General features: G+C 37.0%; 1 protein-coding gene across 4 annotated transcripts in view; it reads right to left on the reverse strand.

Annotated features, from left to right (window-relative positions):
- The window catches only part of PCDH15 (protocadherin related 15), a 496,526-nt gene that overhangs the window by 92,736 nt on the left and 388,547 nt on the right, over positions 1-15,243 (reverse strand). For all 4 annotated transcript variants that reach the window (XM_040975792.1, XM_040975791.1, XM_040975790.1 and 1 more), the window contains 2 exons: positions 14,073-14,213; positions 11,612-11,724 (listed from right to left, as the gene is read on the reverse strand). In XM_040975792.1, the coding sequence (XP_040831726.1) occupies positions 11,612-11,724; positions 14,073-14,213 (254 nt within the window). The remainder of the gene's footprint in view (positions 1-11,611; positions 11,725-14,072; positions 14,214-15,243) is intronic.

Here is a 15,243-nt window from a genome sequence, read left to right on the forward strand (position 1 = left end):
CAGTGAGCCCACAAATGACCCAGGGGAAAACGTTGATCTCTTTCCCAAATGCTGTTGGAACAGCTGAATATCACTTGCAGAAGTAAGAAACAAGACCATTTGTCAGTTTATACAAAATTTTATAAAAATCAACTCTGAATGGGTGAAGGACCTAATTCTGCACCCCAACCTATCAAACTGTTAGAGTAAAGCATACAGGTGTACAACATATAGGTGTAGACACAGACCTTTTAGAAAAGGCACCAAAAGCATAGGTTGTCAAAACCAAAAGAAATAAAAAGAACTATATCAAACTAAGAAGCTTTTTCACAGCAAAGGAAATGATCAACAAAGCAAAGAGACAATCATATAATTGGAAAAAAAAATCTTTGCATACTACACAACAGATAGGGGACTAATATCCAGAATTTACAAAGAACTTCAGAAACTCAACAACAGCAAAAGAAACAATGCAGTTAAGAAGGAAATGAGCAGGCATTATTCAAAAGTATAAATTCAAATGGATAATAGACAGAAGAAAAAAAGTTTAAGCTCCTTAGCCATTAGGGAAATGTAAATAAAAAGGAAATTGAGGTTCTGCCTAACTTGAGTGAGATTGACCTGCATTCGGAAATCAACTAACAACAACTGCAAGTGAGGATGTAGGGGGAAAAGGAACCCTTTGCCATTATTGGTGGAAATGTAGACTAGTGCAACCACTAAGGAAGTCAACATGGAGAGGGCTCAGACAAGTGAAACCTGGTGTACCAAATGACCCAAGCTATTTCACTCCTGGAAATAAAGTCAAACGAAGTGAAATCTGTCTATGAGAAAGCAACCTGAAACCCTGTATATGTAACAACACAATCCACAATAGCAAATACTTGGGAACAACACAGATGCCTGTTGAAAGATGAGTGGATGAGAAGCTGTGCTATATCCACTCAATGGAACACTACATTGCTATAAAAAGAATGAAATCCTACCATTTGCGACAGAATGGTCCTAAAGAGACCATTATACTCAGTGAAATAAGCCAGTCCCAAAGGACATACATCATATGTTCTGTCTAAGACAGCCTCCATTCAAAGTAATAATGAACTATATAGGTAATCAAGTATAAACTTATAGTCTCATAAATGGAATGTATCATACAGATTAGCATATGAGGAAGGAAAGATTCACTGAAGTACGCATCTCTGTTCCTGAATAAAAGCAGAACTCACAATGAAACAGTTAAGTATATCTTGACAATGGTATGATACTAGATTTTCTATCTTTCCCTACAGCTACATCACTATGATATACTTAAATAGCAGAACTTAAACTTGTAATCATCAGTAAACAACTCTGTTATTTTGATATATAGGGAAAAATGGGAAGGAAGTAAAGGAAGGGGGAGGTAGAAATCCATACACCTACAAAACTGTATTGTGGAACACAGTAATCATAATACTAATAACTGCACCAAAAAATAAAAATAAAAGTATCTATATCTAAAAGAGTTACAGAGAAATGGAAAGATCGTCCATCAATGAGTTCATTAACTAGATGGCCACTACTGCCAGGCTGGAGCACACAGCCAAGGACATGAGACAGACATTTCCTCTGGGCATCCCAAATACGCGGTAGAGAGCCCAGTTCTTGGATCACGTTCCACTGCCTTTCTCAGCAAGAAGCCGGATATGGACTGAAACAAGAACCAGTTCCCACGAGGGATTCTGGAGACATAAGCAGCTACATCATCCCTTTAGCACCATGCCAGTCCCACGTAACTTCCTTGTAAAGAATATTTGATCATTTTTAATTTTAAACAGCAGAAATTTATTTATTTTCCTTCCTTTCCTGCATTTTTTTCTCCCTTTTCTTAATAAAAAGCAAATGCTGCGCTGGAGAATGACATCTCCTCCATTTTCTGTCTAAGTGGGTCGGGATGACTTAATGCCCATCCTACAAAGATGAATACAGTTATCTATACTTGTCCGAGTGAAAGTAACGTATCCTTGCCTAGTGTTCATGTGGGGTGTGTTGCTAAAATAAATGCAATAAAATTATTATCCAGTTCAATTCTGTTAGACAAAAAAATTTTTAACAACAATATTAAGGGAATATTTAAAACACATTCTTAACACTAAAATTCTACATGAAGTTATACATAAAGTGAATATTATTTCAGCTTTTAAAATTAATTCTGATTTTCCATTAATTTGTAAAATTTGCTGATTAGAAATGAATAAAATTACCAGCTTGTACAAAAATTAACAAAAGAAAGCATATGAAAGTCATACCAGTCACATATAATAATTTTCAAAAGCAATTCAGTTTGTGGTAGTAATTACTGAAATATCTATTCTGCAACTATATGAAATAAAAAAATGTACAGGACAAAATAATTGCTGTTTCCTAAAAATTATAACATGAATAAAATGCAACTATTTTATCTCTAGCTTTAATGTTATAAAATAGCATCTTATTTCAAATAGTAGAAATTTTGTATGTGTTTGTGCTATCTTAATTGCTTATTCAAGATGGATATAAAGCTGAAAAAGTGGCAGGCATAATTTAACAATTTCTGCAAAGATAACAAAGCATTTCAAGTTCTATTTGTCAGTAAATGTTTGAAACAAATGCAGACCTAACCAAAGTATGTACTCATTAACCTCTGTCTTAATTATTCAGCACACTTCTTTCTACTACAACCAAAATATACTATAAAAAGGCAATTTTCTTCTGGCTAGAATTAATGAGCCTCTATGGCAATGAGCATTAGATTGTAAAATCCCAATTATTTTCTATTTATTGCTATGAATGACCAATTTTATTACTGTTTTATGCCCTAAGAAATATAAATTACATGACTGGATCAAAGTACATACGTTTCTTAAAGTCATATATACTTGGAACACAAAATGGAGAAGTTGGTGGTAATCAGAACCCATAAAATCGGATAAACCAAAAAGGTTAACAGCTAAATTTAATAAAGCGGTTTAGATATAAATTAATAGAATAAAAGAAGAGTTGAATAACATATAAAACTATCAGTTAAGAGTATGACTTTCCAATTGAAAAAAACTCACAATAAATTTGGCAATTACTTGAAATTTATTGTGTGAAGTATCAAGTCACAAGGGGCATGTGCTATGGCACAACGGATCAAGCCAGCAGCTGCAACATCAGATCCCATGTCGGTGCTGATGCCCCTGGGAGAGCAGACAGAGGCGACCCAGATACCTGTGCCCTCAACGCGTCCAGCAGACCGGGGATAAACTACTTGCTCATGGCTTGATTCTTGCCCAGCCCTGGCCATTGCAGCCATTTGGGGAATGGAGCGTGTCTCCAAACATGCCCCATGCTGCATTTAACCTAAAATAAATCTTCCCAAAAAAGTATCAAATAATCAGAATTGATTACTGAGCCAGAAGTTGAGAACATCTGGAATAGACAAACGTGTTTCCTAAAGTTTTCTCTGGGTTTCTGAGTCTCTTGCATATACAGCGGTTTACCATTCCCTTTTCTTCTTGAATAGGATGAAAATCTGTTCCTGAATCTAGGAGCAACAAGGTATGGCCTGTTAGAGTATTTATCAGAATGTTCAGGAAAAAAAAATTCCTTCACTAAAAATGAACATTTTACCAATGTATCCATTTATAATAAATAATGCACCATTAGTCTTCTTCAAATTTAATCAGTCAACATTTGATTTATATCAAATACTTATTTGGTCACTGCAAGACAAGAATTCTCTTATTCAAAGCTAGATTTACTACTGATGTAATTCATGAAAAACTGCTTAAAAAGTAAAAGTAATATTTGAGGCAGACAGTCTCAGAAGTAAATCATTTAGATTAATTGACAGAGTTAGTAGTCCTGCGGTCAATCACATCCCTTCCCCCCGGACAATGATGGCTAGCCCATGTGACAGAACACAGCTATCTCTTTTTTAAAAGTTTAAAGATTTATTTTATTTAAAAGAGTGTTAGAGGGATCTTCCATTTGCTGCTCCACGCCCCCGATGGCCTGAACTGTACATGTTACTCCAGGCCACAAACAGGAGACCGGAACGCAGTTAGAGTATTCCAATGGCAGGTCAGGACTCAACTGACTGCCGGAGACCCACCTGCTGCCTCTAAGGGGGACTGTCAGCAGAAAGTGAGATCAGAAGTGGAGACAGGACTCAATTATAGTCAAAGGCTTGGGGGGGAGGTCTTTTATATAAAGAACTCATCAAATAAAAGGACTATACTGCAGCAGAAAAACACACACATACACAATAATCAAAGAAAGCAATGGGAGCTCATCATGCTTAGTAAAATAAACGAATCCCTAAAAGACAAATTTCCCTCATCTGCAGCTACTATTACATAGAGTATAAGGAAATGTGATCTATAGGAACAACAGTGGCATTTAAAAAAAAAAAAGATTTGTTTATTTTTATTGGAAAGTCAGATATTCATAGAGGAAGAAAGACAGAGAGGAAAATTTTCTGTCCAATGATTCATTCCCTAATTAACTGCAAAGGCCTGAACTGAGCTGATCCGAAGTCAGGAGCCAGGAGCCTCTTCCGGGTCTCCCATGCGGGTGCAGGGTCCCAGGGCTTTAGCCCATCCTCCACTGCTTTTCTAGGCCACAAGCAGGGAGCTGGAGGATGTGGGGCTGCCGGGATTAGAACCTGCGCCAATATGGGATTCTGGTGAGTTCAAAGTGAGGATTTAACCACTAGGCTACCGCACTGGGCCCAACCTTTAGGGCCATCTCAGGAGTAAAGCAGAGGATAGAAAGTCTCATTTTCTTTTTCTCTTCTTCTTTTTTTTTTTCAGGTAAATACAATAAATCTTTTAAATATGTAATTAAAAGTGAATAAAAAGACAAATAAATGTATGAAAAATAGATAGATACAATTTCTTTAATATTACTACTATCATCATAGAAAGTCATAATATTAAAATTATAGTCAGTGGAAGCAAAATACAATCAAAATGAACCATCACTTCAGACCTTTCCCACAAACCCACTTGGTATAGCTTGCATCTGAGTGTTTCCTGTGACAATGAACTCTGGCATGTTATAGCCTTGGATGCAGTCAGAGAAGTGTACAAGCTTCCTACTTATCACTTCTGCCGCCTGCAGCGTGGCGGGAGTCCTCTCTTAAAACTGGTTAGCAATGAACTTGCCTCAAACTGGCCTAATGGTCCACGCAGCCCTCCCTCCCCTGAGCTGCCAGCAGCCATAGCTTTATACTCTGTCTATAAATTTTATTTTTTTTTTTCAGAAAGTCTTGTGGGTTGGAATCTCAAAGCATGTATTTTTATTTTCAGAATTATTTTTTTTCCTCAGTAATGTTCTCTCAAGATCTCCCCATATTTTTTTCTTGACTTGACATCTCATATTTTATTACTGAGTGGTATCACACTGCATGGATGTGTCACAATCAGCTGCATTTAAAAGGAAGGAAATTGTTTGAAATAAGGCCAAACTTGTTAAGAATAAATCTTTGCGGGTAAAACATGTACTAGTTAAATGATTCATAAATTATATGTAAAACATAATTTTCTTTATGAATATATAAATTCAGATAACTGTATAAATTTTCCAATTATCTAATCAAATAGATTATAATAAATCTCATTCAATTAAATTCAATTGAACATGACTGATCTATCCAAACAATAACTACATAAAAATAACAATTTTCATTGGCCAAATGTTAGACCTCGTTTTAACAACGTAAGTACGGAAGAAACAATTATTCTACAATTTAAAATTTACATTTATGACAGAGTTCAGGAAGGAACAATAAAAGTTATGCTGCATTGTTACATAAAATTCCTAATTATATTAAATGCCATGCAATTATAGATATAAAAGTAAATAGGTGCTATAAACCGGGATTCATTCTGGCCCTAGCTTTAATTTTCTACTGAAACACTAATTTATGCTGAAATGTTTGAATTCAATGTATTTGCAAATCAGTACCAATTCAGGAACTGTTTTTAAATTTATTAATGAGGAAACTATTTCAACTTAATTACTATGACAGAATTTAATTTTTTTTAAAAGTGGGGGGAAAATAAACACCAAGTGGACCTCCTATTATTGAACCCAGAAGTAATTAAATAAGGATGATCTAATTTATGCAAGCAGCAGTTTTAACCACTGCACCACACACCAGCCTTTTTAGTTAACATCATGAAGTGCCAAAATAAGGTTTGTATTCATTCAAAAACAACTATTAGTGGCTAAAATGAGTTTAGTATAGGTTAGGACCGAACATTTGGAAAAGGAGTAAGGGGATTGCTTACAAGTATTAATAGTTATTGAATACATATTTGGGAATGTAATCCATTGGGCTCAAATTGTAGGGTTTTTGGATCTAACTCAAACAGAACCTAAGTTTTTTGAACATTTGATCTAGATAAATTAGCAAGAAGCATATTTAGTTTGCATGCATTTTGGTTCTTTTTTACAATTTTTATGTAGCTTTCAAGGTGTGTCAGGGGCTAGAACCATATCCAATCTTCTGTCTGATGGTTCACTCCTCAAATGGTGCCAACAGCCATGGGCAGGCCAGGCAAAGCCCAAGAGCCTGGAGTCCAATAAGGTTCAGCAAATTTGTGGCAAAGGTCCAAATGTTTGAGTAATCACCTGTTGCCTCTCTGGATATCCTTTAACTAGAAACTAGATTCAAAGCAGAATAGCTGAGACTCATAGCGATGTGGGTTCAGCAGCTAGTGCAGGGTCATGGGCTTGGAAGCCACACTTGCCCCACCTGCGTAATCCTATCTGTCCATTTGTCAGTGTAATGACTCCAGAGAATACCTCCCCTTAGCTGGAACCAGAAGTGGGCCATGTCACAGAGTCACTCCCCTTTCAAGCCTCTGAAAAACACATGCAGAGGGGGGGCTCACTCTCCCTCCCTTCTCTCTCTCTTCCCAGTCCACATTCATCCCTGTGATGTGATCTTAGGCAGCTAGTCCAGGGTCAACAGTTTGGAAGCCACACCTCCCTATCCTATGTAACGCTTTCTGCCCACCTGTGAGTCAAATGATGCTCACCCAGCCTTCCCTGGAACCTGAGGAGGGTGCTGTTGCATAATCACTCTCCTCCGAAGCCCCTTGAAGCCCATGCTGGGTAGGGGGCTGGCAGTCTCTTGCTCTTGTTCTAGTGCCACTTGCTTCACTCCTGCTTTTGCCCTTTTGTACCCGCTAGTTCTTTGTCTTCCTGTGGATGGACTCTCCGTTACCTTTCACTTTCTGGCTCACTCTCCCTGAACATGGCCCATGTACATCTATATTCCTCATCTCTGAATAAATTTCATCACTTGTTTAAGCCATGTTGGTGCCAGTGGTTAAAATGCTTTTAAAGGAAAGGGCAAGAGCCTAGAAGAATAAATCACATGAAGCAGAGGCATAAATGTCAAGTGGCTTTTACCAGCAGCATTTTCACTGCCTATACACCCCCATTTTCCATTTGAGAACATCACAGATCACCCTTCAGTCAAATTTTCTAAAAGCAGAGTATTATGGACCCTGTGCAATTACCTAGTGGCTAAATCCTCGCATTACATGTCCAGTATTCCCTCTCTGTATTGGTTCATATCCCAGCTGCTCCACTTCTGATCCAGTCCCTGTTTATGGCCTGGGAAAGCACTAGAGGATGCTCCAAAACTTTGGGACTCTGAACCCACTTGGGAGACCCAGAAGAAGTTCCTGGCTTTGGATTAGCTCAGATCTGCCATTGCATTTGCTTAGAGAGTGAACCAGCAGACAGAAGTTCTTTCTCTCTGTCTCTTCTTCTCTCTATAAATCTAACGTTCCAATAAAAACAAAATCAGTCTTGAGAAAAAAAGGCAGAGTACTGTGTGTCACATACAGAAGAAGTGTTGTCCACAAGTTACAATAGCAGTAAAAAAAGAATGAGGTAGTATTAAGAGACAGGAGGTAAAGTAAGTCCTTTTCAAACAGAGCTGGCTTGGGCTTCTCATCTATTTTGTTGCAGCGAATTCAACACAAAAAATGAAGGCAACCTCGATTCTGGTCTCACATGAATGAAAAATTTTCATGCAGATAATTTTAGAGTGCAAAGCGAGATTTACAGTGACAGGAAGGGGTGCCAAAGGAGGAAAGACCTGAGAAAACAGTGCAAGTGTTCTCTTTAAAACACAACTTTGGGGGAACAGAACAACTGCTAACAATCAGCAACAGGACTGGGACAAAGCTTGTCTAGCTTGCCTTTGATTAACAAGAAAATTGAAAAGTGTGATTGGTTACTTTTTCTTTTCATTCTCTTGATAAGTTAAAACTCAGAAAGGCAGAGAGACAGTTTTATCTTAATAAAATTACCTTCTGGGAAGAAGCAAGCATTTTGTTCACTTTTAAAGAGACTCCTCCCTTGTGACTCTTACTACCTATTAGCCTAGCAAGCTGCCGGTTTTTCCTAGAGTTTACATGATACTGGTTCATGTTCATTGTTGATACATATATGCTACAGTGCTGTAAAGATAACTAAAGGGGGAAAACAATTCAATTCAATGTGTTAAATTTTCCTTCCTCATTGCCTTAGTCCCTGCTATGTGTTAAAATGCTTAGGTGAAATCTTAGAAATTCAGAAGCACTAAAATGCAAAGCTGAGAACGTTATAAAGTCTTCCATTATGAGAAATCTTTTTTAGGGGGTGAGAATAGTTTATTTCATAACTCAACTTTCAATGGTATATTGTTATACTAAACTACTAAAAGATTCATGAATTCAATATAAGCTAAACACCCCTTATTTTACACCACTGTATATGTGAAACAACTTCCAGTGCCATAAGTATCTTTGCCTAAATTTTGTCTGGTCATCAGGATGCCATTGAAGACTATGCTAATAACATGCAGACATAATTAACTGTGTCTCTAACAGGCAACCTCTGAACTCTGAATTCCTTTTACTGGTTTCAAAGGATGCTGCATTTTTCATTAAGTTCTGTTTCCACACAAAGATTGTGAGTGTTAGCTCCTTTCAGTTTTTGCCACCACAGACCCAGGACACCAGACTCATGCAGGGGGTCGTTACTCGGTGCAGGAGGAAGCAGATGCAAAGAAGGGAGAAGAGGGAGAGAGGGAAGAAGGAAAGGAGGGAGAGAAGCTTGGAGAGAGGGAGAGAGAGAGAGATTGGTAGACAAGGAGGTAAGTGGGTACTAGGGGAGGGGCCACCAGGGATTGGTTGATAGGGCCAGCATCATGAGGTTACAGTGAAGTGGTGGGAACAGAGTTAGGACATTACAGCAGACTGGTGGAGAACAGGGTGGAGAGGTGACAGCAGATTGGCAAACAGCAAAAATGGGAACCTAAAGGCTATGAACATTAAGGAAACTAAGACCTAGGAAAGCACAAATTTTTAAAAGGGCACTGAGTCCAAAATGTGGGAGTCTTATCACACATTGAGGCCAATGTTCCAGTCATTCCTCAGAGGGAAGCTTTGGAAGTGAAAATTTGCTAAATACACATTGAAATCAAGATAGTCTTTTATCTTTACAGCTTCAAGATTGGATACACATGTCAAGATTCATAACGCTGTTTGGAATGGCTGGATCCTGCCTGATTGTGATGGATTGGTATTTGCAGACTGGGTCTTCAGGAGGCAGGTAGGTTAAACAAAATCTAATGAGGGTGCAGATTTCAACATGGGATTAGTGTCATTGCAAAATGAGACACTGGATAATTCACTTTCCCTCTAATTTGTAAGGCTATAGAAAGAAGACATCTGTTTAGAAGATAGCAGAAGAGCCCGAACCTGGCCATGATTGTCATCCACAAGCAAGGAGAAAAAACAACTTTCCATTTAACCCATAAAAAAATTCAAGGCACCCTGAGCTGATTAAAACCATATCCATATCTACATATGTATATGGATACTTAAATATGTAAACCCTATGAATATTTTGAAATAATATAGTTAAATGTATGTACCGTAATATTAGGCTATTATCTATATATAGATTGTGTAAACTATCTATGTAGCTATATTAACTGATTACATGGAAAATCTCATAGCGGATCAGAGGTAAAAATCTGATACAATGGCATTTCAAAACTTTGATGAAAAGTGAGACAATCCAAGCCCACTAACACTTCGGCTACATCTTCAAGTGGGTGGCACAGGAGTTGCCTAGCCACTTCCTAACTGGCTGAGAGACCACCAGTGGGGAATGTCTTTCCTTCAGGTTCCTGCCTTGACAAGAGAAGGCCAGGAAACCTTTAAAATCCCAAGACCCCTTCACAAACCTCGGTATCTCTCCTCTCCTTTCCAGAGGCACCCACCTGCTAGCTTTCTCCCTGGAGGTGCTCTGTCCTTCCCTCTTCTTTCTATGTTCACCTGGTTACCTTCCAAGTGAAACGTCTCCCTACAACTAATTCCTGGCTTTATATTTCTAGACGCAGTTAAGAACTTTCCCCCCACCCTCCAATGACAAAAAGCATAACTGACAGATTATTGGGGGATGGGGGGAATGGAATGACTCAATTGGCTAATCCTCCACCTACAAGTGCCAGTATCTCATATAGTCACTTATTTGTGTCCCAGCTGCTCCACTTCCCTTGCAGGTCAGAATTTATGCACTGGGAAGGAACTGGATAATGGCCAAAGCCTTAGGACTCTGCACTCCAGTGGGAATCCCTGGCTTCTGGCTTCTAATTGGCTCAGCTCCACCTGTTGTGACTATTTGGGGAGTGAGTAAACAGTTGGAATTTTTTTCTGTCTCTCATCTCCATAAATCTGTTTTTCCAATAAAAATGAATATTTCTTTAAAAGTTATTTTGCAGCAAAAAAATAAAAATAAAAAAATGAAAACTCATGCACTTAAAGGGGGACTCAGAAAGTTCATGGAAAATGTTTAAAGAATAAATGCATGGGTTTAAAAATTAAATGTATTTTTTACTTCAATTTTGAAGGATATTTTGAAATAGCCTCATATATTCTACCTAATAAAGAAAAGAGAAACTAAAGGAAGCACTTGGAACAGTAAATAGAAAATCTCTCACCAGAGACTCTTACGTTATTTTTTCGAAAGACTGATCTCACCAGACTCCAGTCTCAGTATTTGCATTTTCGCATCTCCAGGGCACAAAATCTACCAAGACTGAACACCCATAAAAACCTGATCCAGTCTCATCCCATTCCTCTATTTTCTTAAAATTCCCTTTCATCAAACTATAAAAAGTATGAAAAGCACAGTCTCCTGAAGGACTGAACCTGGTCATTCCATCCTTCTGTGAATAGACAGCCACCCACTTGAACTTCTTAAACTCTAATAAATTTCATTTTGGCTGTGAATTTCTTCCCTGTTTCTTCTGTTGTCAACAAAAGAAGTCTCCTTGCCATTGGGATCACTCATGAGCTAAAATATAAACCCAAAATATAATGTGAATTTTCCAAAGCTTGCTGTAATATTGCCATGATATATTCTTCATTGAATTTTCAGATTAGCTATTTTAAATGTTGCATTGAATATGACAGTGATATTAAAAGACTGCAATAATTCAGAAGCCCAGTTGATTGAGCAATTCATATTGCATTAATTCTGAGCATACCCTAACAGGAAAATATACATTAAAAATACTCAATGTATTGAAAACTCTGATGGAAATCAATACCTATATTCCTCCTGTGTGAAGCGTGGAATTTCTCCAGGGTGTAAAACAAGAATTTTCACTGTGGCGCTGCTGGACATCACGGGCTCACCATCATCAAATGCAATGACCACCAACTTAAAAGTAGTACAAATTCATGTTAGAAGCGGAAACAAAAAGAAAATCAAGCATCATTTTTATACACTTGTTCATAATTAGCAGAGGAATCAACAAACTCTTCCTTGCTCCCTACCAAGCATTGTGTCAGCAGATGCCATGTTCTCATTAATCTTCATAATAATCCAGTCTGGCAGGGCTTGCAATTTTCATTTGTAATGTAAGAAGATTCAAGGAAGTTACTAACTCTATGGTTTTAAGAAGGCTTCCAGGAAAAGAGATATATAATCCTACATCACTCCAATGAAAAAGCTTTTTTTCCTATAAGTCCACTGATGCCTACAATAGAAAGCATGTGCTTTAAATAAGTATGCTGATGCATTTTGCACTAATTTAAATAAGTGTACTTATTTAAAAAGTGTTAAATTCAGTCACATCAATAGCAAAGAGCTAATTAGCTTGCTTATAAAAGAAAACTGATTTTTCTCTGTGAATTAATTGTTTGCAAGATTGTAGGGACAAAGTTCTTCACTCTGGAGGATAATACTGGAAATTCTTACACTTTAACATATTTGGTATACAATCTTTTAAAAACCACTAAGTTACATAAAACCAGTCTCACAGTAAAGTGGCAGTTAACATAGACTGAAACAATTAACTTTACTTGTATGATATGGTATCTATATTTAGTTTGTTATGACAATATATTTTACGATTGAACATGTTAGTTATAAACCAATAACAAAGCCTGGCACGTTGGCTCAGTGGCTAAATCCTTCCCTTGCATGCGTCAGGATCCCTTATGGGGGCCAGTTCATGTCCTGGCTCTTTCACTTCCCATCCAGCTCCCTGCTTGTGGCCTGGGAAGGTAGTAGAGGATGACCCCAGTGCTACATAGTTTAGGTGGCCACTTCCTTCCTAGGGTCATCCCTACCTTGGAAGTGGTCCCAGGCCACTTCCCCCCAGGGAGCAGTTCATCAGTCTCTTGCTCTCTCTAAAGTTATTTGAGCAACTCTAAACCTAACAAGAAGCAAGACTCGCTGATTAAAAAAAAAAAGGTTAAATTACAAACATATTTCCTTACTGTAGCACCAAGGGCTTTGTTCACAGTGCAAAAATAACTGAAAAATAACTGTAAAATGGAAATGCTCACTTAATGAATAATTGTGTTAGCTAAGACTATTCTTCAGTACTTTTAACATGTAGAAGTATTTTTTGACCATTCCAATTAATGTAAAAACCAAAACAAAGAACATATTCTGTTCCATTGATGATTGTTGTGAAACTTTAAAAAATAAAATAGCTACAGATATTTTACATGTCTTGCATATAGATTATATTCAAAGATTGAAAATAATATGATCCTGTGGTAAGTGGCATTAAGAAAATAGATTCTCTTCCTCAGTATAATAGAGTATGTCACAGGGTTATTATTTTTTTCAAAATTTTCTAGAAGCATAATATATCAATAGGATATCAATTTGATCCAGTATTTCTTCTTTTGGGTACATAAAAAAAAAACTTGGCAGATGACATTTATGATGAAAAACTGGAATCAAATCCAACAATAAGGTATTAGATTGAAAAGAAAAAAACATTTCTGTGCACTCATAGATCATAGAATCATTAAAATGATAGCATTAATATTTTTATCATGGGAAATATGTTATTGACTTTTAAAAAGCAATATGAATTATCTTACAATATTGTCTTAAAGTTGTATACTTAATATTTGTAAGCCATGCCATCATGGATGGGTAATGGGCAGAGAGATGAAATAATAAAAGGGAGGTTCTCTTTGAAAATGCAACAGATCTTGCTTCTCCACTACTTTGAGCTTTCTAAAGGCAAAATAACAAATTTTCCTTGTTTCTATTTTTTATCATAAAAATAGCAACTCTTGGGCAGTCAGGTGGCAGCCCTGTGGAAAATGGGAAGGAGGCAGTGACTCCAGCCTTCCCAGGGCTGGACAAGTTGATCAGTTCTGACCTTCTGAGGACTTTTATCCCTACCCTCTAGCTGATCCATTTTGTCTCCTCCCAGAAACTATGTCTAAAAAAATGTAAGTTTTCTTCAAATACTGCACAAAGTTTGTATCTTTAATAGAAATCGGTAAGTCTTGAAGATTCTTCTTTTATGTGAGAACTGAGGTGTGCTCTGTCCTTTGCATCAATTACCCCATAACTCCATAAAGACAGAGGCCAAAAAGGTAAATTCTATTTATCATTAATATGATAAATGTCTTTTTTTCCATTTCATTGAAGAAAAAATTGTATTAAAAAATAAACATACAGGAATACTCGTAACAGTTGAGTCAAACTGAATCAAAATTGAAACATCTTATGTATAACATAGATAATGCACTGACCTTAAAAATTGTGGTAGGTTCCTCATTCAGATTGACCCGAGTTATCACTCTTCCAGTTTCTTCTTCTACATCAAAAATACTGGCAGGATAAGGAGACTGGATGTCATCGACTCTGTACCTCACTCGACTTGCAGGTAATCCCTGAAATGAAATTTGTTTACTGTTATGAAACAAAACCAAAGTAAACCGATAGTGTTACAATATTTTTTCTTTTTCAATCAATGACCTTATGGAAACAAAGAATTACATGTCACAGTTTTAGAGGATGAAATGCAACAGTTGGCTCTTGAGTATAATTCAATCCTAACCAACGAACTGTCTACAGGTTATTTTTAAATGATTTATGAAAGAGAAAAACTTAATAATAGCCTTAGGCATCTTCTCTTTTACTTTCCTTTAATTATATGAATAGCAGCTGCTTTCCAAAATACCCAGGATCTCCTTAATATTTTATTTCTTGAGACAATTAAAAGTTTTCTTTTTCAACCAACATTACTTAAAATATGTGACATACAGAAAATGACAAAGTGAGTGTGATCATGGCAATTTCTCAAAATGAGCATGGAAGAGAAGGAAATGCAAATCATTTACTTTGAATTCTGTGGTAATTACCATGTAATTCACTTAGATTAATCCTGACAAAAACCTTTTAGGATAACATTATGAATAAAGATAATGGTAAAATAATGATTGCTAACAGTTATTAAGTGTTTACTTCTGCATGAATCATGTTAATATAGTGCATGTATACTTTTAATTTCTAGAGCTTGTAAAGATATATGAAGATACATTGGAAAAACAAAGAACATTGATTTCTCTTGTTCATGTAAAAGGAACAGCTTTCATGCATTGAAATGCATCTCATGAGACCCCAATGTAGGGAAGAGTATTCCAAGGTTGTTACTTGAGTGGTTTGAGAGTCCTGAGACATTTTTGGCTTCATTGTTCCAGGATTCGTAACATTTTTCCAAGGTCTACTGATTGACAAAGCTCTCCTCAATACCTAGGAGCATGTTGCAAAGCTTGGACAGAAGACTTGCTCAACTTGTTCTGCTATCCATCCTCTGATGAGGCATTGGGCGTCCTTTGCTGGCCTAGATGAGCTGACTGTCATGTTGCCTGCGTGCATCTGGGCATGATATTGATTGCATAGGCATCAGCAACTGGGGAG

The sequence above is a fragment of the Ochotona curzoniae genome, unplaced genomic scaffold (genome assembly GCF_017591425.1).
Source record: "Ochotona curzoniae isolate NIBS_2020 unplaced genomic scaffold, NIBS_Ocur_1.0 contig_2692, whole genome shotgun sequence".
Lineage (NCBI taxonomy): Eukaryota > Metazoa > Chordata > Mammalia > Lagomorpha > Ochotonidae > Ochotona > Ochotona curzoniae.